Here is a 19438-nt window from a genome sequence, read left to right as displayed (position 1 = left end):
GTTGCGGCACAAATGTCAATTCAAAAAAGAAGTAATATTAGAAGAATGGAAAGTACCGGAACGCTGTTTCAATATTATGAATGTTAACGGATCCTTCGTCGCTTCTGAGCGTTTTTGCAATGCGGACACCAAAAATCCAATTCCAGTAGGTGCTGTATCGAGTACACCGTGTAGCGAGGTTATTGGGGAAAGCTTCGAAGGAGATGTCGATGTGTTTTGTTCCAGTACTGGAAACATTCTCACGGATACCGAACATTGTCATTACGGTCAAACGTTATTAAAATCCGCGGAGCACTTAAGACAGTTAAACAAAACCACGATTACTGCTGGGCCTTTTAACTACGAGACATCAATTAAGGACTTCATACAGCAAGTAAATAATAATATTAACGTCTTGGACAAAATTGGAAACGTCATAAAATCGACTGGCGTCAAGGAATTAGTGAACCTCGTGACGTCAATCGGTTCCTTTCTCGGACCTATCGGAGCCGTTTTTTCCTTTCTCGGAGCTCTATTTCCGGCGGAAAATAAGGAACACCGGGAATTGTTGAACCGATTGGACAAACTCGAAGTAAAAATCAACGAAGTCAGTACCAAAATCGACGACCTGACCATTCACGTGTCGAATTCCATTTTTATGTCGGAATTCAGACAAAACACGATGAAATTGATCAACGTAGAACACGACATCAGGAGGTTCGTCAACCATCCTTCTAACTTAACCAAAGATCTCTTAGTGAAGAGATGTTTAAAAAATCCGTCTTCGGAACTGGTGCAATGGTTTCTGGAAATAGTTCAAAACATAAACCACTTCGGCTTCGCCAACATGTACTCTTTCAACAGAAACGAATACAACAATAAATTCGGGAAACCGGCTTTAGCTTACCTCATTAGATCCATCTCGGCGAAAATCAAATGTGTCGGAGTTCTCGGAGGATCAAAAGAGGACATCGACAATTTCGCCAAGGATCTGCAAAGAATGTCCAAAACCGTCGCGGATGTCATCGCTTACACGTACGAGAATTACATTCCCGATTATGCCATATCTCAAAAGCTGGAACGAGACGTGATCGACATGTTACGACGATACGAAGGTCAATCGAACCAATACGTTTCGAAGCAGATATTTTCGGAGCTTGAAAGCAAATACGACTTCTTTCATTGGGGTGTTAATACTTACAACCCCGTGACCGGAATTCAACACCACATCATGAGCACGTATTGCTTCAAGTGTGTCGGTAAAGACAGAGCCGGCTCCTTTTGGATCTACCGCACTTACGGCCGATCCGTTAATGTCATGTACACCAATAAAAGACATTCTTTGAGCGCATCAGATCTTAACCGTCTTGCAGTTGGCAGGCCTAGTTTTGAAACCAAATTGAATCAACTGTTCGCTTTCTCAGAGGTTAGAAACGGGTTGGTAGTTGGATGGGGTAATGGCCTAAGGTCGTACTGTTACTCCGATTTTATGCTATTTCACAACGTTGATGGCTACGCTAGTTTAATATTGACCAAGTAAAAAATCTGTTCACTGGCTACTAGACGTTTAAAGTAACATAACAGTTTTGCTTTGATAATTACACAAATAACATATATTTTTTTAAATACTAAGAAGTAAAAAGGCCAAGGGAAAAGTAAGCTTTATTAGGAAAACAAAGCCATAATTTAATGAAAATAATAAATAATATTTATCAAACTTCAATTAGTTCTGTCTTTTATTATGTTGTGCAATTTCGCGCAATCCGACAGATCCAATAATATACTCAACTTTCAATACATACATGTAAAATGGTGTCTACTGAAATTTATTTAATAATGACTTAAACGACCAATTTAAAAACTACGCTTATACAGGGTGTTACGGATAAGAGTACCGAAACTTTCTATATGCATTCTATGGGTCTCTACGAGTAAAAAATGTCTGATAAACATGGGTCCTAAAGTGCTTCGTTTGAGAGATATGGGCTCCCAAAAGCTACCCCAAAAAACCGGACACAGCCTTAACTCTGGAAAACAATATTCTTCCTGGAACCAAATTGTTTTCATTAAACTATTAATTGTTTTTTACATTGAGTTAGGAATATTAATCTAGAGATCCAATCAAATCTGCTCCCCGCAAAACAAGTTTTTGGAAATTAGGAATGTGCCGGTACTGCCGTCTCTTCTAAAATGACGAGAAAACGTTATCATATGACCCGTGGCGCCATTCATTATTTTTGAAAAAAAAATCTTTTTGCCGGAAAACGCGTAAGATTTTCCAAGAGATAGACGGTGCCACGGGTAGAATGATAAAGTTTTCTCGTCATTTGGGAGCAGACGGCAGTATTCTTATTTTTTTTAAACTTGTTACGCGAAATACTGAAATCCGACGTTTTGATTGGACCTATAGATTAATATTCCCAACTCAATGGTTTTTTATCCGTGAGGCGAGAAACTTTTATAACAAGTGGCAAAAGTTCATTAATGTCCTTTTAGTAGTAAATAGAGTCTGAAGACAAAGCCATTTTAGTTTTATTGACACGTTTCCAAATAAAATAAAAACATTTTGTCGTTACGAGTGATTTTAATTATTAAAAAAAAGATACAAATGTATAAGATTTCTAAAAGAATGCTTTGAAGTTTGTCTAATTCGTTCTGTGGTTAATATGGTACGTCCGAGAACGCTTATTGAGTTAGAAGTTCAAAGATTCAATCGTTCGTCTATTTGGTAAAACCAGTCGAAATATTCTTTGTATCTCTCTCCAGGTTACTTGCCAATCATACATCAAACAATTTTTAAACTTTGTATTTGGAACTTTTTTTAAATTAATCAGTATAAAATATCTGGTTATTTGGAAAACTTATTTATTAATTTGCAACCACAATTGAGATATTGATGGCACATTTTCTAACGCGGATATGCACTTGATGTACGGACGAGCCGAAGGAAGAGGAGATGTGGCCCGGAGGTTGTATCAAGAACACTACCCACTAAGAAGGGTACCGAATAGGCGAACTTTTGAAGCTGTAGAAGGGCGCCTACGAGAGAGCGGGCAACTCGGGAGAGAGTGCAGAACATTCAACTTGACGTGGAAGAACAGGTAACTACCTCGGTTTATAACTACTTTTTAGTTATGATTTTTTAACATTTTCTGTTAAAATGATGATGATCCGAGAACAAGTACCCGCCAAGTTGGAAGACAGTCTTGTCAGAAATGTCTTGTATTTGTCTTCAAACTCATTTTCTTCTAAAAGGACATTAATGAACTTTTGCCACATGTTATTAAAGTTTCTCGCCTCACGGATGAAAAACAATTTATATTTTAATGAAAACAATTTGGTTCAAGCATATGTATCATAATTACTCATAAGTATGCCACTTTACCTTTATTCCATTCAAAAATCTTTACTAACGGTTTGTTTCACCACGAACCAGTAAAAAGGTGGACTACGTTAGATTTTAACCTTTTCATTCATCCTAGTAATTTTGGGATTCGATGACGTCAAATATTACGTCAAATATTACGTAGGGTACCGATGACGCAATATATGTGAAACAAACCGTTAGTGATGAAATAGAGATAGTTGCATACTTATGAGAAATTGGGTTACATATGGTTCAAGGAAGAATATTGTTTGCCAGATTTAAGGCTGTGTCCCGTTTTTTTGGATTGTTTTTTGGGAGCCCATATCTCTGAAACAAAGCACTTTAGGACCCATGTTTATAAGACATTTTTTACTCATTGAGACCGATAGAATTCCTATATAAAGTTTCGGTACTCTTATCCCTAACAACCTGTATTATAAAAAGCTCTAGTTTTTCAATACGTGTTCTTCAAGCCTGTATACTTTAAACTGTAAGATCGCGGAGTTCAAGGTCGCACCTTGGATTACTAATCGTGTTACTTGGATATATAGTTCTAAAGTAACGCGTGCATTTTCGGGGAATGAGAACGAGACGATTGGTTTTCGACCGAAGTCGTTTGAAATCCGTTTCCGTTTGTTACCATCGGGATTTGGAAAATAATGGCCGTTAGGCTTAACGACTTGGATCTTAATTAATTTTATTAAAAAGAAGAAGTTTAATATTATAAAATTATTTACCGGTATGTAAAGTAAAGCAATCCAAGATTGAAGTAGCAAAATAATATAGAGTTCGAGTGATTGACGCGGATTGTAGACCATTGGACCGAAATCCCATTCGTCCGAATGTACCATTCAACCGAATTCCAATCGACCGAAAACCGTGTTTTGCGCAGTTTTCATTCAATATACCGTTAGTTATACATAATTATATATCGTAGGTTACGTGACGATAGTATATCTAATTTGGACTAAACTATGCCTTAAATATTTATTATTTCGTACCGACGTGTATTTTTAGACCTTTTTCCCTTGAAATTTGATATTTTCCGGGTTTAATTTTGGAAAATAACCTTGATAAGACCCGACGTGAAATAGTTGCCTACCATATCTAACCTAAACCAACCTAACCTAACCTAACCCAACCAAACCCAACCCAACCCAACCTGAACTAACCTAACCTAACCTAACCCAACCCAACCTAACCTAACCTAACCTAACCCAGCCTCAACTAACCTAACCTAACCTAACCCAACCTGAACTAACCTACCCGAAGTGAAAACGAACCAGATTTAAATCCCGCCATGTTGGGCTATAAAGGAAAATACTTTTCGGTTCAATGGGATTCGGTCAAACGGGATTCGGTCCAATAGTATACAACCATTGACGCGCAGTGCCTCTAGGGGCGAGCTCGCGCGTTACTTGGTTGAAAATAAACTATAATTCCCGTTGGCGATAATGGTCAATGTAGCGATGATTTAAAGTCAATTAACAAACCGTTTTTAGAAAAAAATATTTTATTAACATCTTTCAATATTAAATTAATTTAAAAGAAACCCAAAAATTATTTACAGATATATTTTATAATAATAATAATAATAATAATAATAATAAGCTTTTAATGGATATTGCAATTCAGATCAATAAAGCTCTGGTTTACAATGGAGTCCGTCACAATTAAATTAAATTACAAAAATAAAAAATAAATTTTCTAAGATTCTAAATAACGCTTAATTTCCATTTCAAATATTGGCAGGGAATTAATCTGTTTAACAGTGTTTGGCAGAGAATTAATCTGTTTAACAGTGTTTGGCAGAGAATTCCATAGACGAATGCGTTTCGCCACATCTCATTTATGCATCATAGTCTTTATTTAAGCAATTGTCAACTCATTAATAAAACCATCAACGTTAAAGTTTCTAAAGTCTCTAATCAAACTTATAGTTGTAGGCTTTATTTTCGAAATTGGCGGGATCAAAGTTCATGCGTATGTCTATATAGAAATTTATGGAGAGAGCGCTGATTCCCGATGAATTTGTACGAAAATATAAGCCACCCATAGTAAAAGCGGTAGAGTTCTTTGCTCGGTAGGTAATTGCCATAATTATTTCGGAAACTGTCCAGAAGGTTCATTATTTCCGTTTAAAAATACGTGCTAGGTTAAACCGAGGCTTAAAGCCCCATTTTCATGCTCGCTGGTAAAAATCATCAAAATGCGCTTCAGCTATACACTTTTTCACTTTCCGCGTCGATCTGTTTCAAACAGATATTTAGCTTTATTTTCACGCTTGTGAGTGGCGGAAGCGAATTTGGACGATTTTTATCCGCTACCAGCGAGCATGAAAATGGGGCTTAAGGCTAAGCAAGATTCACCGCCTTACAATTTTCGTCTACTTTAAACATACTTTGTGAACGAACCAATGGATAAAAAGCTATGAAACTGGCATTTAAATAAACCTTGAAACTTATTTCAAGTCATATTTATAATTCACTGATGACAAAATTCGAGAAAAGTATCAATATCGTTCCAATTACAACCTACTTTCTAAAATCACATTTGCTTTCTAAAATTCTAATACGTGAGTTCACAACGCAAACTTTACCTAGACGAGCAGCTGTTCGATTATCTACATGGAGTGAGGAAAATATTATTTTTGAATGGTATAAAGTGATAAACGATTTTTCAAGACGATTTTATATTACATTTAAGTTCATTTGTATAATTTAGTTGGCTATGGTATTACATATGAAATTACGTTTTCGACCGTGCAATACTTTCAAGTTTGCTGTAATGTCGTTTAAAATGTATGGAAAAATTAAGAATATTTATAATTATAACAAAAACAGTTCTTCGAACTGAAAAAACAGTTTAGAGCTCGTTAGAGGTGCGGCCTTAAAGGGACATATATAATTTTTTATTGTTGATTAATTTGTCAAATTAATTGAAATAGTATTAAAAAATACTCCTGTGAACAACAGAATGACGTCATTTAACATTCAAATTTTAAAATTTAATATTATTAGTTTATAAGTTATTTATTGCAGTAATCTGCAACAAAAAATAAACTAATAATAATAAATTTTAAAATGAGTAGTGAAGAAAATAAATATAAATATGGATACCTTTGTGGGCAAAATTTGACCAAAGATTTTGTGTTAAAAACTGGAGGAGCAGTGGACTGTGATTTGAAAGCAGAATGACGTCATTCTGTTGTTTAAAGAGTGTAATTTAATATTTTTAACAATAATTTTGGAAATACTACTGAAATTTAATACTATTATAAATAATTATAAGTGAAAAATATAGCAATTACAAAATTCTTAGTTAATTTTTTGTTACTAGATGGCGGTATAAAAATTGGATTATATGTTCAAACTAAAATTTTAAATACTAATAAATTTAAACACCATTATGAATAATCAATTTATATTAAGGGAAAAATACAGCAATTCCGAAATTCTTAGTTATATTAAGTGAAAAATACAACAATTCCGAAATTCTTAGTTATTAAGTGAAAAATACAACAATTTTCGCGCACGCGCCCATGCACCATGACTTTTATTCTATTTAAGTCACGCGACGCGAAGCGATTTGCCAGCGAAATTTCGTGTGCGAAGGCTATGTGTGCATCCGCCTTTACACCGGCCTCTCCGATTGGTCGATTGTTTAAAAAGTAAAATACGGAGAACGCGGCTCCCGCTTTCTTCGTAATTTTCTATGTTTTAAATACTTCATTTTTTGACGGTGTTAACTAATTAAATAGTAAAATGTGGATATCGAATCTAGAGCTCCGAAATGCAAGGAATCCACATATGGTCTCAGAATTAAAATCGGGCGAGTGGTTGATTTTATAATCACCAGCAAAAAGTAACGGGCGACTTAACATTTTTAACAGTGTTTCGATGTTTTAAATTGTTTGACGGTGTTAACTATTTAAATAGGAAAATGTGCATATCGTGGGCAGTGCTACGAAATCCAAGGAATCCAAATCTGGTCTCCAAATTAAAATCGGGCGAGTGGTTGATTTTATAATCATGAGCAAAAAATAATGGGTGACTTTAAAGTTTCGATTCGCGGATCCGTCCCGATCGTGTACACGTTAAGTTGACGTGACGCGGATTCCCCCGTTTTGGGCTGCCTTAAAAAGCATCCTATACAATTAAGCGGGTTTTTAAGGCGGAGGGAAAACTGAGCTCTAAATATACTACGCTGCCGCGGAGTATAATATCTGGAAAATATGTATTATCATTAAGTATATTCGAAGTACAGTGTCATATCTGGAAGTATAATAGAAGTATCGAGTTCTATCTGGAAGTAAAATAGAAGTATCGAGATCTATCTGGAAGTAAAATAGAAGTATCGAGTTCTATCTGGAAGTATAATAGAAGTATCGAGTTCTATCTGGAAGTATAATAGAAGTATCGAGTTCTATCTGGAAGTAAAATAGAAGTATCGAGTTCTATCTGGAAGTAAAATAGAAGTATCGAGTTCTATCTGGAAGTAAAATAGAAGTATCGAGTTCTATCTGGAAGTAAAATAGAAGTATCGAGTTCTATCTGGAAGTAAAATAGAAGTATCGAGTTCTATCTGGAAGTAAAATAGAAGTATCGAGTTCTATCTGGAAGTAAAATAGAAGTATCGAGTTCTATCTGGAAGTATAATAGAAGTATCGAGTTCTATCTGGAAGTATAATAGAAGTATCGAGTTCTATCTGGAAGTAAAATAGAAGTATCGAGTTCTATCTGGAAGTAAAATAGAAGTATCGAGTTCTATCTGGAAGTAAAATAGAAGTATCGAGTTCTATCTGGAAGTAAAATAGAAGTATCGAGTTCTATCTGGAAGTAAAATAGAAGTATCGAGTTCTATCTGGAAGTAAAATAGAAGTATCGAGTTCTATCTGGAAGTAAAATAGAAGTATCGAGTTCTATCTGGAAGTAAAATAGAAGTATCGAGATCTATCTGGAAGTAAAATAGAAGTATCGAGTTCTATCTGGAAGTAAAATAGAAGTATCGAGTTCTATCTGGGTGTAAAATAGAAGTATCGAGTTCTATCTGGAAGTAAAATAGAAGTATCGAGTTCTATCTGGAAGTATAATAGAAGTATCGAGTTCTATCTGGAAGTATAATAGAAGTATCGAGTTCTATCTGGAAGTATAATAGAAGTATCGAGTTCTATCTGGAAGTAAAATAGAAGTATCGAGTTCTATCTGGAAGTAAAATAGAAGTATCGAGTTCTATCTGGAAGTAAAATAGAAGTATCGAGTTCTATCTGGAAGTAAAATAGAAGTATCGAGTTCTATCTGGAAGTAAAATAGAAGTATCGAGTTCTATCTGGAAGTAAAATAGAAGTATCGAGTTCTATCTGGAAGTAAAATAGAAGTATCGAGTTCTATCTGGAAGTAAAATAGAAGTATCGAGATCTATCTGGAAGTAAAATAGAAGTATCGAGTTCTATCTGGAAGTAAAATAGAAGTATCGAGTTCTATCTGGGTGTAAAATAGAAGTATCGAGTTCTATCTGGAAGTAAAATAGAAGTATCGAGTTCTATCTGGAAGTATAATAGAAGTATCGAGTTCTATCTGGAAGTATAATAGAAGTATCGAGTTCTATCTGGAAGTAAAATAGAAGTATCGAGTTCTATCTGGAAGTAAAATAGAAGTATCGAGTTCTATCTGGAAGTAAAATAGAAGTATCGAGTTCTATCTGGAAGTAAAATAGAAGTATCGAGTTCTATCTGGAAGTAAAATAGAAGTATCGAGATCTATCTGGAAGTAAAATAGAAGTATCGAGTTCTATCTGGAAGTAAAATAGAAGTATCGAGTTCTATCTGGGTGTAAAATAGAAGTATCGAGTTCTATCTGGAAGTAAAATAGAAGTATCGAGTTCTATCTGGAAGTATAATAGAAGTATCGAGTTCTATCTGGAAGTATAATAGAAGTATCGAGTTCTATCTGGAAGTAAAATAGAAGTATCGAGTTCTATCTGGAAGTAAAATAGAAGTATCGAGTTCTATCTGGAAGTAAAATAGAAGTATCGAGTTCTATCTGGGTGTAAAATAGAAGTATCGAGTTCTATCTGGAAGTAAAATAGAAGTATCGAGTTCTATCTGGAAGTATAATAGAAGTATCGAGTTCTATCTGGAAGTATAATAGAAGTATCGAGTTCTATCTGGAAGTAAAATAGAAGTATCGAGTTCTATCTGGAAGTAAAATAGAAGTATCGAGTTCTATCTGGAAGTAAAATAGAAGTATCGAGTTCTATCTGGAAGTAAAATAGAAGTATCGAGATCTATCTGGAAGTAAAATAGAAGTATCGAGTTCTATCTGGAAGTAAAATAGAAGTATCGAGTTCTATCTGGGTGTAAAATAGAAGTATCGAGTTCTATCTGGAAGTAAAATAGAAGTATCGAGTTCTATCTGGAAGTATAATAGAAGTATCGAGTTCTATCTGGAAGTATAATAGAAGTATCGAGTTCTATCTGGAAGTAAAATAGAAGTATCGAGTTCTATCTGGAAGTAAAATAGAAGTATCGAGTTCTATCTGGAAGTAAAATAGAAGTATCGAGTTCTATCTGGAAGTAAAATAGAAGTATCGAGTTCTATCTGGAAGTAAAATAGAAGTATCGAGATCTATCTGGAAGTAAAATAGAAGTATCGAGTTCTATCTGGAAGTATAATAGAAGTATCGAGTTCTATCTGGAAGTAAAATAGAAGTATCGAGTTCTATCTGGAAGTAAAATAGAAGTATCGAGTTCTATCTGGAAGTAAAATAGAAGTATCGAGTTCTATCTGGAAGTATAATAGAAGTATCGAGTTCTATCTGGAAGTATAATAGAAGTATCGAGTTCTATCTGGAAGTAAAATAGAAGTATCGAGATCTATCTGGAAGTATAATAGAAGTATCGAGTTCTATCTGGAAGTAAAATAGAAGTATCGAGTTCTATCTGGAAGTAAAATAGAAGTATCGAGTTCTATCTGGAAGTAAAATAGAAGTATCGAGTTCTATCTGGAAGTATAATAGAAGTATCGAGTTCTATCTGGAAGTATAATAGAAGTATCGAGTCCAATTATAAATATTTTTTGCAAGTGAAAAAAATGGTGACTGTGAACGTTTCTGAACGTTTCACTGAAAACGTTCGTTTTTCGTCGAGTGAAATAAAGCGTGAGTGACCATTCGCCAAAGGATTTAAAGGGAGTATAGAGTGTTTGAAAATTACGGCTAGTAATTCGGGGGGCATTGGTTGATTTTAAAATCCCCATTTCTCACTTTTTCATTTCCTAAGGCTAGCAGAATATTCATTTTATGTTTATTGTAATAAGTTTCAGTAGAGTCTTAAGTAATTTAACAGTTATTCTCCAATTTAAAACATTTTGAGCTCTTATTCGTAGGCGTTGGAAGACCCTTTTAATTTGAAGGTAGGCGGAGGGTCACTTCGACTAATCACTAGGCTAAACAAACCTACTCATAAATCTGTAAAAGAATATCTACTAAAAATATACTATTAAAGAGAGTAGGACGTGAGAGCTTCTTTTCCTACCACCTTAAAGGGACAAACCGGCGTTTAAATTTAACCAGTTTCACGCGCTTGTTTCCCGAATATGATTGGTCGTATCTGCTACGACGTGATAAATCCGGCCGAATGTTTTGAAACGCTGGTGTGGCCCTTAAAAGCAAATTTGGAACACTTGAGCCCTTCCCGCTGACGTCCCTCCCATCTTAGTGGCCAAGGTGGATCGTTCAAATGAAATTCTACTAAAACACTCACTGCGTATGTAGAAAGTTAAGTTAAAAGGAACCACCTAAGGACTGCATTGCAAAGGATGATCAAATACGCGAATAGGTCGCTTAGTCCATAATGAAAAGGGAATAAAAAGCTAAGCCCTAAAGAAAGTTACGCGACGTTTAAAAACCCCGGGTTAATTTCCCTAATTTTTAGACATTTTTAATTAAATTTAAATTTTTAATAAACGAACGCTAAATTTATAGAGTAACCTACTCACATAGAGCGGATGGCCCTAAGGAAGAGCATGAAACATTAATCGAAACGGGCCACCTTGTTTTCGAGGCGTTAATAAATATAGTCCGAAGAGCGATGGTGTTATTTTAAAAAATTTTAGATTATAAATGTTCAGATTTTGTGCATTAACTTTAGGCCACCTTGTTTATTTCACACTTCGAAAACAAGACGTTGCGTATGAAAAGTGTTAACAAAGTTTCGCTAATAGCCTTCCACTCTATGTGAGTGGGTTACTCTATGGCTAAATTGTTCGAAATGATAAATTTATTTGATTAGGAAATGTTTTAAATATGTGAAGCAACTAAAAAAGCAATTCAAAATGATTGCCATTTTTTTGTATCTTATCTACACATGTACAAATCGTACAACAAAAAAATAAAAATGGCGAAGTTTCTTAATTTTTCCCTCCCACATTTCTATGTTCGTTTGATAAAGATTTTGAACATTCAGACGTCTTCGAAACCGCTAAAAACTCCCCACGCTCTCGCTTGTTTTTATAATATTCGCTCGCGATTGTAAATATATATTTAGTTATTAATCATTAAATTTGTGATTAGTTAAATCAACAACCGCTCAGTTTATTTCAGTTACTCGTATACAAATTTTAGGTAGCTGTTTCCCAATTTTCAAAACACTTAACATTCCGTTTAATTATTTATATTCAATATTTTGAATTTGGATTTATTTTCAAATATTACAGTTACAAATATAAAACTTTCACAGCACTAACAATATAAATTGATCAAACGCTTTGCAAACCATTTATGGTTCAAATCTAATCTTTTTAACATATTTCTTGGGTTAGCGTTGACAATATTTAAGCCAATACATTGCGATTTCTATTTTAAGCTCCAAGAGTGTTTCTGATGACGTCAATGTAGCCGGGCAAAGGGCTTTTAACACTTCTGTGGTTCTCGGGCAGCGGTGTAAACGCCCTTCCAACGCATTGTTCTTTAGGGTCGGTCATCCTAGGAGCGCATAATTCTCGTAGAAAGCCTCCTAATTGCAACAAAGTTTTCCTGATTGAGTCCGCAGCGTCTTTTCCACACGATTTTCTGGCGTTGAGGTAAACGCAGTTTCGCGTTTTCCAGTAGGCACTACAGAACCAGAAAATTAATCAATTGAATTTAAGTTACTCCTCCTATAACATTACTAACAAGAAATAAAGACCAATATTCAATGATTCTTTTCACATTACCAACAAGAAATTACGTCACAGATTCAATGATTCTTTTCACATTACCAACAAGAAATTACGTCACAGATTCAATGATTCTTTTCACATTACCAACAAGAAATTACGTCACAGATTCAATGATTCTTTTCACATTACCAACAAGAAATTACGTCACAGATTCAATGATTCTTTTCACATTACCAACAAGAAATTACGTCACAGATTCAATGATTCTTTTCACATTACCAACATGAAATTAAGTCACAGATTCAATGATTCTTTTCACATTACCAACAAGAAATTACGTCACAGATTCAATGATTCTTTTCACATTACCAACAAGAAATTACGTCACAGATTCAATGATTCTTTTCACATTACCAACAAGAAATTACGTCACAGATTCAATGATTCTTTTCACATTACCAACAAGAAATTACGTCACAGATTCAATGATTCTTTTCACATTACCAACAAGAAATTACGTCACAGATTCAATGATTCTTTTCACATTACCAAAAAGAAATTACGTCACAGATTCAATGATTCTTTTCACATTACCAACAAGAAATTACGTCACAGATTCAATGATTCTTTTCACATTACCAAAAAGAAATTACGTCACAGATTCAATGATTCTTTTCACATTACCAACAAGAAATTACGTCACAGATTCAATGATTCTTTTCACATTACCAACAAGAAATTACGTCACAGATTCAATGATTCTTTTCACATTACCAACAAGAAATTAAGTCACAGATTCAATGATTCTTTTCACATTACCAACAAGAAATTACGTCACAGATTCAATGATTCTTTTCACATTACCAACATGAAATTACGTCACAGATTCAATGATTCTTTTCACATTACCAACATGAAATTACGTCACAGATTCAATGATTCTTTTCACATTACCAACATGAAATTACGTCCAAGATTCACACTTTCTTTTCACATTAACAATAAGGAATAACAAATTCCGGCATTCTTTTGACATTACCAACAAGAAGACAAGAGTTGTTCAGGCTTGTTCTCTAACTTCGAAGCTTCTACCTCGGTTATGAAATTCTGGGCGCAGGGTGAAGAGCCCAGTGAGGCCCTTAAACAAGTACTGTGATTTGTCATTTCTGAAATTAATATCAAATAAACATAAATTATTTCATTAATTTATTTTGATGGAATGTTATTTGATATTAAATAATAACAAAGGCAAATGAACCAAAATTATGGGGTGAATTTGAAATTTAAGCTGCAAATTCTATAACTCGAAAAGGGACGATTCAATTTAGCGTAGGCTATTGTAATTTCCTTTCAGTCTCTTGTTTGCCAAAACTACAAATGGAATTTAGCGCAATCGAAATTAGTTTTCTATAAAATGAAATAATACAATGAAATTGTGTCTATATGCGAAAATTAATAGAACGCGGTGGATAATCTAAACCATAACACCTAAATTTTTTCAACATCCGCAGATGGTAGTTAGCTGGTTCACACTAAAATAAATAAAAATAAAAATAAAACCGATAGTTGATTGACCGATTTTTAAATTTAGAAGCAAATCCGTTAAAATATTTCGATAAGAAAACGAAGAGTGGACGTATTTTGTCTGTCATGTTATCTGTGTAAAACAAAGAATATGAGAAGCAGATACAGATATTCCACTTAAAGCAAGTGGGGGCTTCAAAGAAAACCCAATAAATTCTTTTCCATCTATCGTACCATCCCGGTACTAAACTAGAGCCGTCACTTGCTTTAGAAATTTGAGCCACTACTACTACAACTACTGAAATAAATGTAATACTCAGAGTCATGTCTTTGGAACTTCCACTGCAGATGGAGTTCCTGGCCACTGGGAGGGACGCTGGGTATTTCTCGGACACGGAGGACGGGAATATGGTGGGACACTCCCGGATGCTGTCATGAACGCACTCTTCACCTTCTGTCAGGATTCTACGAATAGTGGAAATCATTATTAGCAAACCTTTATAACACCACTCTTACGAGGAAAGAATTCATCGAAGGAAAATAAGCGATCTGTAGTAAGTGATGCTCTCGACCTCCAAAATCTTTTTCTCAAAATTAACCAAAAATCTTAGAATAAATGATAGCTACGGATAATTAAGAAGATCGCGACTTGAAAATGGCGACCTCGACCTCAATAATCTTAATTACGAAAATAATCTGAACTCTTTGAATAAAAACTATAATAATTGTGACGAATTTGACCTGGAAAGTGATGATCCCAACCTTCAAAATGGTTATCTATATAGAATTGAACAATTGATACGTGTTTTGAGAAGTCATGAGGTATCTTTGAAGGTACATGTTTCAAGCGAATAACAATAGCAGTAGATGGGTATGATATAATTTATATACTTCTGTTATTACCACGAGTTATTAAATTCAACTTGAGTTTTAGGAAATAAAACGATAATCATAATTTTTTTTGGTTTTGGTTTTTAGAGTAGATGGGACAATACAGTCCACTAACCGCTATTCGATTAATCAGGGGTGAGTTATGCGTAAAGGCCACTCCAACGGAGGGATACTTGGGTACAGGGGCGGAACACCCGTGGTGGAAGTATTCCGTTGGGGGTTCGGTGGTCGTACTCAAACGGCCATCCAAAAACTCTGCCTCCCAGAAGCTTGGGATTACAGGAGTATGCCATGCTCTCGGCATAAGCAGAGTGTATTTCGTTCTATTGTCGGGGGAATGTGCAGACGATTTGAATCGTTGCTCCAAATCCCCTACACGCTCTAGCAGTAAGCTCCTTCCCCAAATCAGCCCGGTATCTCATTGCTCTCCTACCACAGCCAAAAACTTATCGATCTCTTAAAAATATTATCGTATGCCTGAAAACTGGCGGTAGATTTAAATTGTGGGTGAAATAGTGACGTTAAACTTGTGAAATCAGAATGTTTAATAACACTTAAAGTTCGACCGATTGAAAACTTAGGATGCTGACGTCTTCTGACGCGATTGAGGCACACGCGGGTTCAGCGTTGCCAGACGTACAATAATTATCGTACACGTTGATAATTTCGAGTTAATTCTTGGGACGTACGATATTTTCAATGGCCTACTATATAGTACCCATTTTTGGATAACTTAGCTCACGCGTACGATAATGTACGATAATTTTTTTAATTGTTTGAAAACTAGTTAAAACTGCGAAGTTTTCAATCGGTTGAACTTTAAGTGTTATTAAACATTTTGATTTCACAAGTTTAACGTCACTAATTCACACCCAGTTTAAATCTACCGCCAGTTTTTAGGCATACGATAATTTTTTTAAGAGATCGATAACTTTTTGGCTGTGGTATGATAATTTGAGTTTCAGGAACTGGTGGGTTCCTATTTCCCTCCCGTGTCAGCAGAAAAAGTCACATAAACACATTATGGACGATACATTACTTGCATAAATCGGTCAGTTCTTGTCTGTTGCTTGGAATGCTGAGTGGATTCAGAATTAACGAATACAATTTAGAGCCGCAACCGTCCAATTTCATTGAGTCACAAGCATCTGGTTCTTGACCCAGTAATGGTGATACTGTAAATTTCCAGAAGAAAATTAAATTGAAGAAAAGAAAGTGTTACTCGTAATTCTATATTTTTAAAATATATCAGGCATTGGGCGTAATTAGGATTTGGTGGCTCAAACACCTCCGAAATGGATCAAACGGATGCAAAACTTAAGCCGATTTAAGGTCAAAAAGGGGTGCAGGGTTTAAGCCTAATCCGAAATGAAATACGGGATATGCCCTTGAAACTAGGGGTGCCCAAATGGACAATCATTAGTACATGGAGATTTTGACCTTGAAAATAGCTCTCTCAACCTTCAAAATAGCGATCATTTAAATTGAAATTTTGGGCATCCCTGATAGTAAAACAAACCTAAGCAAAAACATTTTTACTATATTCAACCAAAACCTAACAAACAATAACTATGCAACTTATTCTTCAGCTGACAATATTCTAAGTATTTGATTGTCGGATTTTAACGAAATGGTCTTAAGTAAAAATAAGGTGTAGTACATCAGAATATTTTAGCACTTAATCCGAAAGAAATGACTTAGTATTACCAAGAAGGTATTTAAGTAAATTCAGAATATGCAGCCCCAACTATAGCCTCGGTTTTCATGATTCCTGGAGTGTTCCCCCCCCCCCCCCTCACCGCGAGAAAGTTGTGTATTGCGGGAGTTTTTAAAGGAACTAAATGTAACTTAAACCAGAAGCATATAACATATAGCCTCTACTGGTGATATAATTAGCTCCACTTTCAAATACTATCGTATTATAACCATTTTTTTTCTTGCTTATACGCAATTAGCTATAGCAAAAGTATATAATAAACACTTGACATAAATATTCATCTACCTATACTTAATACCATAAGTCTATAATAATATTATATAAGTTTGTCACTTTGGGGAATATTTTATTGAGACCTAGTAACGGAGTGACGTTATCACAAGAAGAAAATCTCCCCCTAGCGAGGCGCTGTCAAAGGCTACGTGTGACGCGTTAGCAAGCGGACCCAAAACGGCGACGAAGCCCGTAATGCAGTCTATCTTGTGAATAGCTCTCAGTAAAACTTTTGCATGTGAAGAAGTGTCACACTTAGGTAATAATGTTATACATTATGTAAATACCAACCAAGAATGTATTTATTTCTGCTGAGGGAGAATTACTTTATCCCCCTCACGCTCTAATTGTAACCTCCTTCCCCCTAAATAAATGAAATCGGTCCTGCATCTCATTGGTTCCCCTAAAACAGAAGTTCTCCGACGCGATTGAACTGTGTAATGAACTTTCTCGCGCGATTATTGACAGCTCTACTACTTTCAATCAATTCCGTACGTCCATCTTAAATTTACTCCAAGACACTGTTATAGTTTAATTTTTGCTGTACTGGTTTATTTCAAATTATCTCTGTATGTTTTCTTTTTAGCACATTTATATATTTATATATATTCCGTGTAATAGCTTAATTTTTGTTGTTCTGACTTATTTAAAATTGTACCTGTGTGTTTCCCTTTTTAGCAAATTTATATATTTAAATAAGTATTTTTATTTGTATACTCCAGAGGACCCAACTGGAAAGCTGTTAGAAAACTGACGACGTGAGTTGGATAGCCTAATAAAGCTATTTTCTTATTACATTCTTAGGCTAACTTCCTAAAACCATTAAGTCGGTAAAATACGATTTATAATTAAGTACACATAACGAAAATAAATCTTTACATTTTACATCGTTCGGTAAATTTTTTGCAATTTTCCTGTAAATACGCGCCTATTGAAATTTGGTGCGCTTTTTTTTAAATAGCCTAGAAGGATACTTTTTTAGTACGTGGTGTCTTATACACATCTGATACTATTTAAACAACCCAATAGAGAAAAAGAACAAAAAAGTTTCTTACTTGTTGCGAGTACTAAAACGAACGCAAATTGAGCACTAAACGCACGCATATTTTCGAAATAAAACTTAGTGTCGATGCCGAGTTGGCGCCTTGATTTCGACTAGACTGCAACTCAAAAGAACCGGCTCTTTTTATAAGAATTCTCGACGACCTTTAAACATTTCGTAGAAATCAAAATTTCGCGCACTCGAGTCAAATTTGATTAAATAAAAGTGGTTTTAACGGGATACTCTCAGTTAGAAGATTGGGATCTCAATCATTTCGAAAGAGTCCACGATTTGACAGCAAGAATGCAATTGTGTCAAGCTCTTTCGAGGATTTGAATTTTGGCATCTTTGCTAGTGATTGGTCTGTACCAAAAGCATATAATTTATCTTTCACTGATAAGTATAAAAAGTATCTTTTAGAGATAATTAATTATTTTCCTATATTGCTAATGTTAATCACTTGAAACCTTCTCAGGAACCCAATAATTTCTTCAAACATGTTTCGGGAGAAACAATAGATAGTTTCACCAACTCACCAAAATGACATTTACGGGAACGTCTACAAGGGTCATTTCCAAGAGTTTCTAAAACCGTTTATTAGTAATAACATAGGTAACATAATAAACAGAAGTATGACACTTCCTATTCACCCAATGCAAATTTTTTAATGATAGTCTGATTCGGCAATGGCTACGTAGACCATTACGTACCGACGGACTGACAACTCTTCCCGACGTGCTCCTATTTGGAGGATGCCCGGAAAATTGAAATGCTTTCAATAGTGTAAATAACGCTTACTTTTGGAAAATAATGATTAATTATGGAATCGGAACTTAAAAATTACTATTATAAACACTGACTCCATTTCAGAAGTTAGTTATTTTCGAATTTCAAATCTATACGCGTGTACGCTCATGTTTATCGCCATCAAACTAACCAACTACGGAAAGAGTAGAAAGGTACGAGTTTCTTGTACTGAAACTTCCTATTTCGCAATCCTTCCACGACAGACTATCATTAACCGGATTCGTTCTGTGCTATACTTATGTTAATTATGTTACTTATGGTAAAAATAATAATAATATTGATTTCACAAACACTTTGCAGGCAGCCATAGAAACAAAGCCTGCTGTGGGCGGTTACCAGAACATTCACAAACATATATTATATAAATAACAATATAAAAGTAAAATTAAGATAAGCTAAAATAATTTTTTTTAAACGTTAAGAAACCAATCAATAAAAATTGGAAATTTATATAACCGAATTTAGGAATTGGAACAATCCAATCAGAAAATAAGAGTTCTGAGAGCATCGAACGACGTTTTAGGATTGAGAGCTGAGAGACATTCTCAAAATAAGGAATTATCTCTAACGAATTTCAGATTTTACGTAGAACAAGCCCGTCGGACATACATTATCAAGTGATTGTCTACATAGTTTTAAAACTTTCAAGAGCCAGGGCCGTTTTAACCTTTCCGTAGGCC

General features: G+C 34.8%; 1 protein-coding gene across 1 annotated transcript; it reads right to left on the bottom strand.

Annotated features, from left to right (window-relative positions):
• Positions 1 to 12087: 12087 nt before the first annotated feature.
• Positions 12088 to 18031, bottom strand: LOC149956615 (uncharacterized). The gene is made up of 5 exons (XM_090164718.1): positions 17965 to 18031; positions 15959 to 16094; positions 14345 to 14493; positions 13544 to 13670; positions 12088 to 12457 (listed from the first exon to the last, which is right to left on the bottom strand). Exons 1-5 carry the CDS (start codon positions 18011 to 18013, stop codon positions 12205 to 12207), a joined length of 714 nt encoding a protein of 237 aa, XP_090020844.1. The 5' UTR covers positions 18014 to 18031; the 3' UTR covers positions 12088 to 12204.
• Between the last annotated feature and the right edge of the window lie 1407 nt (positions 18032 to 19438).

This window comes from Leiobunum rupestre, chromosome 2, assembly GCF_980474605.1.
Source record: "Leiobunum rupestre chromosome 2, qqLeiRupe1.1.hap1, whole genome shotgun sequence".
In the NCBI taxonomy this organism is placed as follows: Eukaryota; Metazoa; Arthropoda; class Arachnida; order Opiliones; family Sclerosomatidae; genus Leiobunum; species Leiobunum rupestre.
The sequence above is the reverse complement of the archived record's forward strand: the minus strand, read 5'-3'. Positions and strand labels throughout refer to the sequence as shown.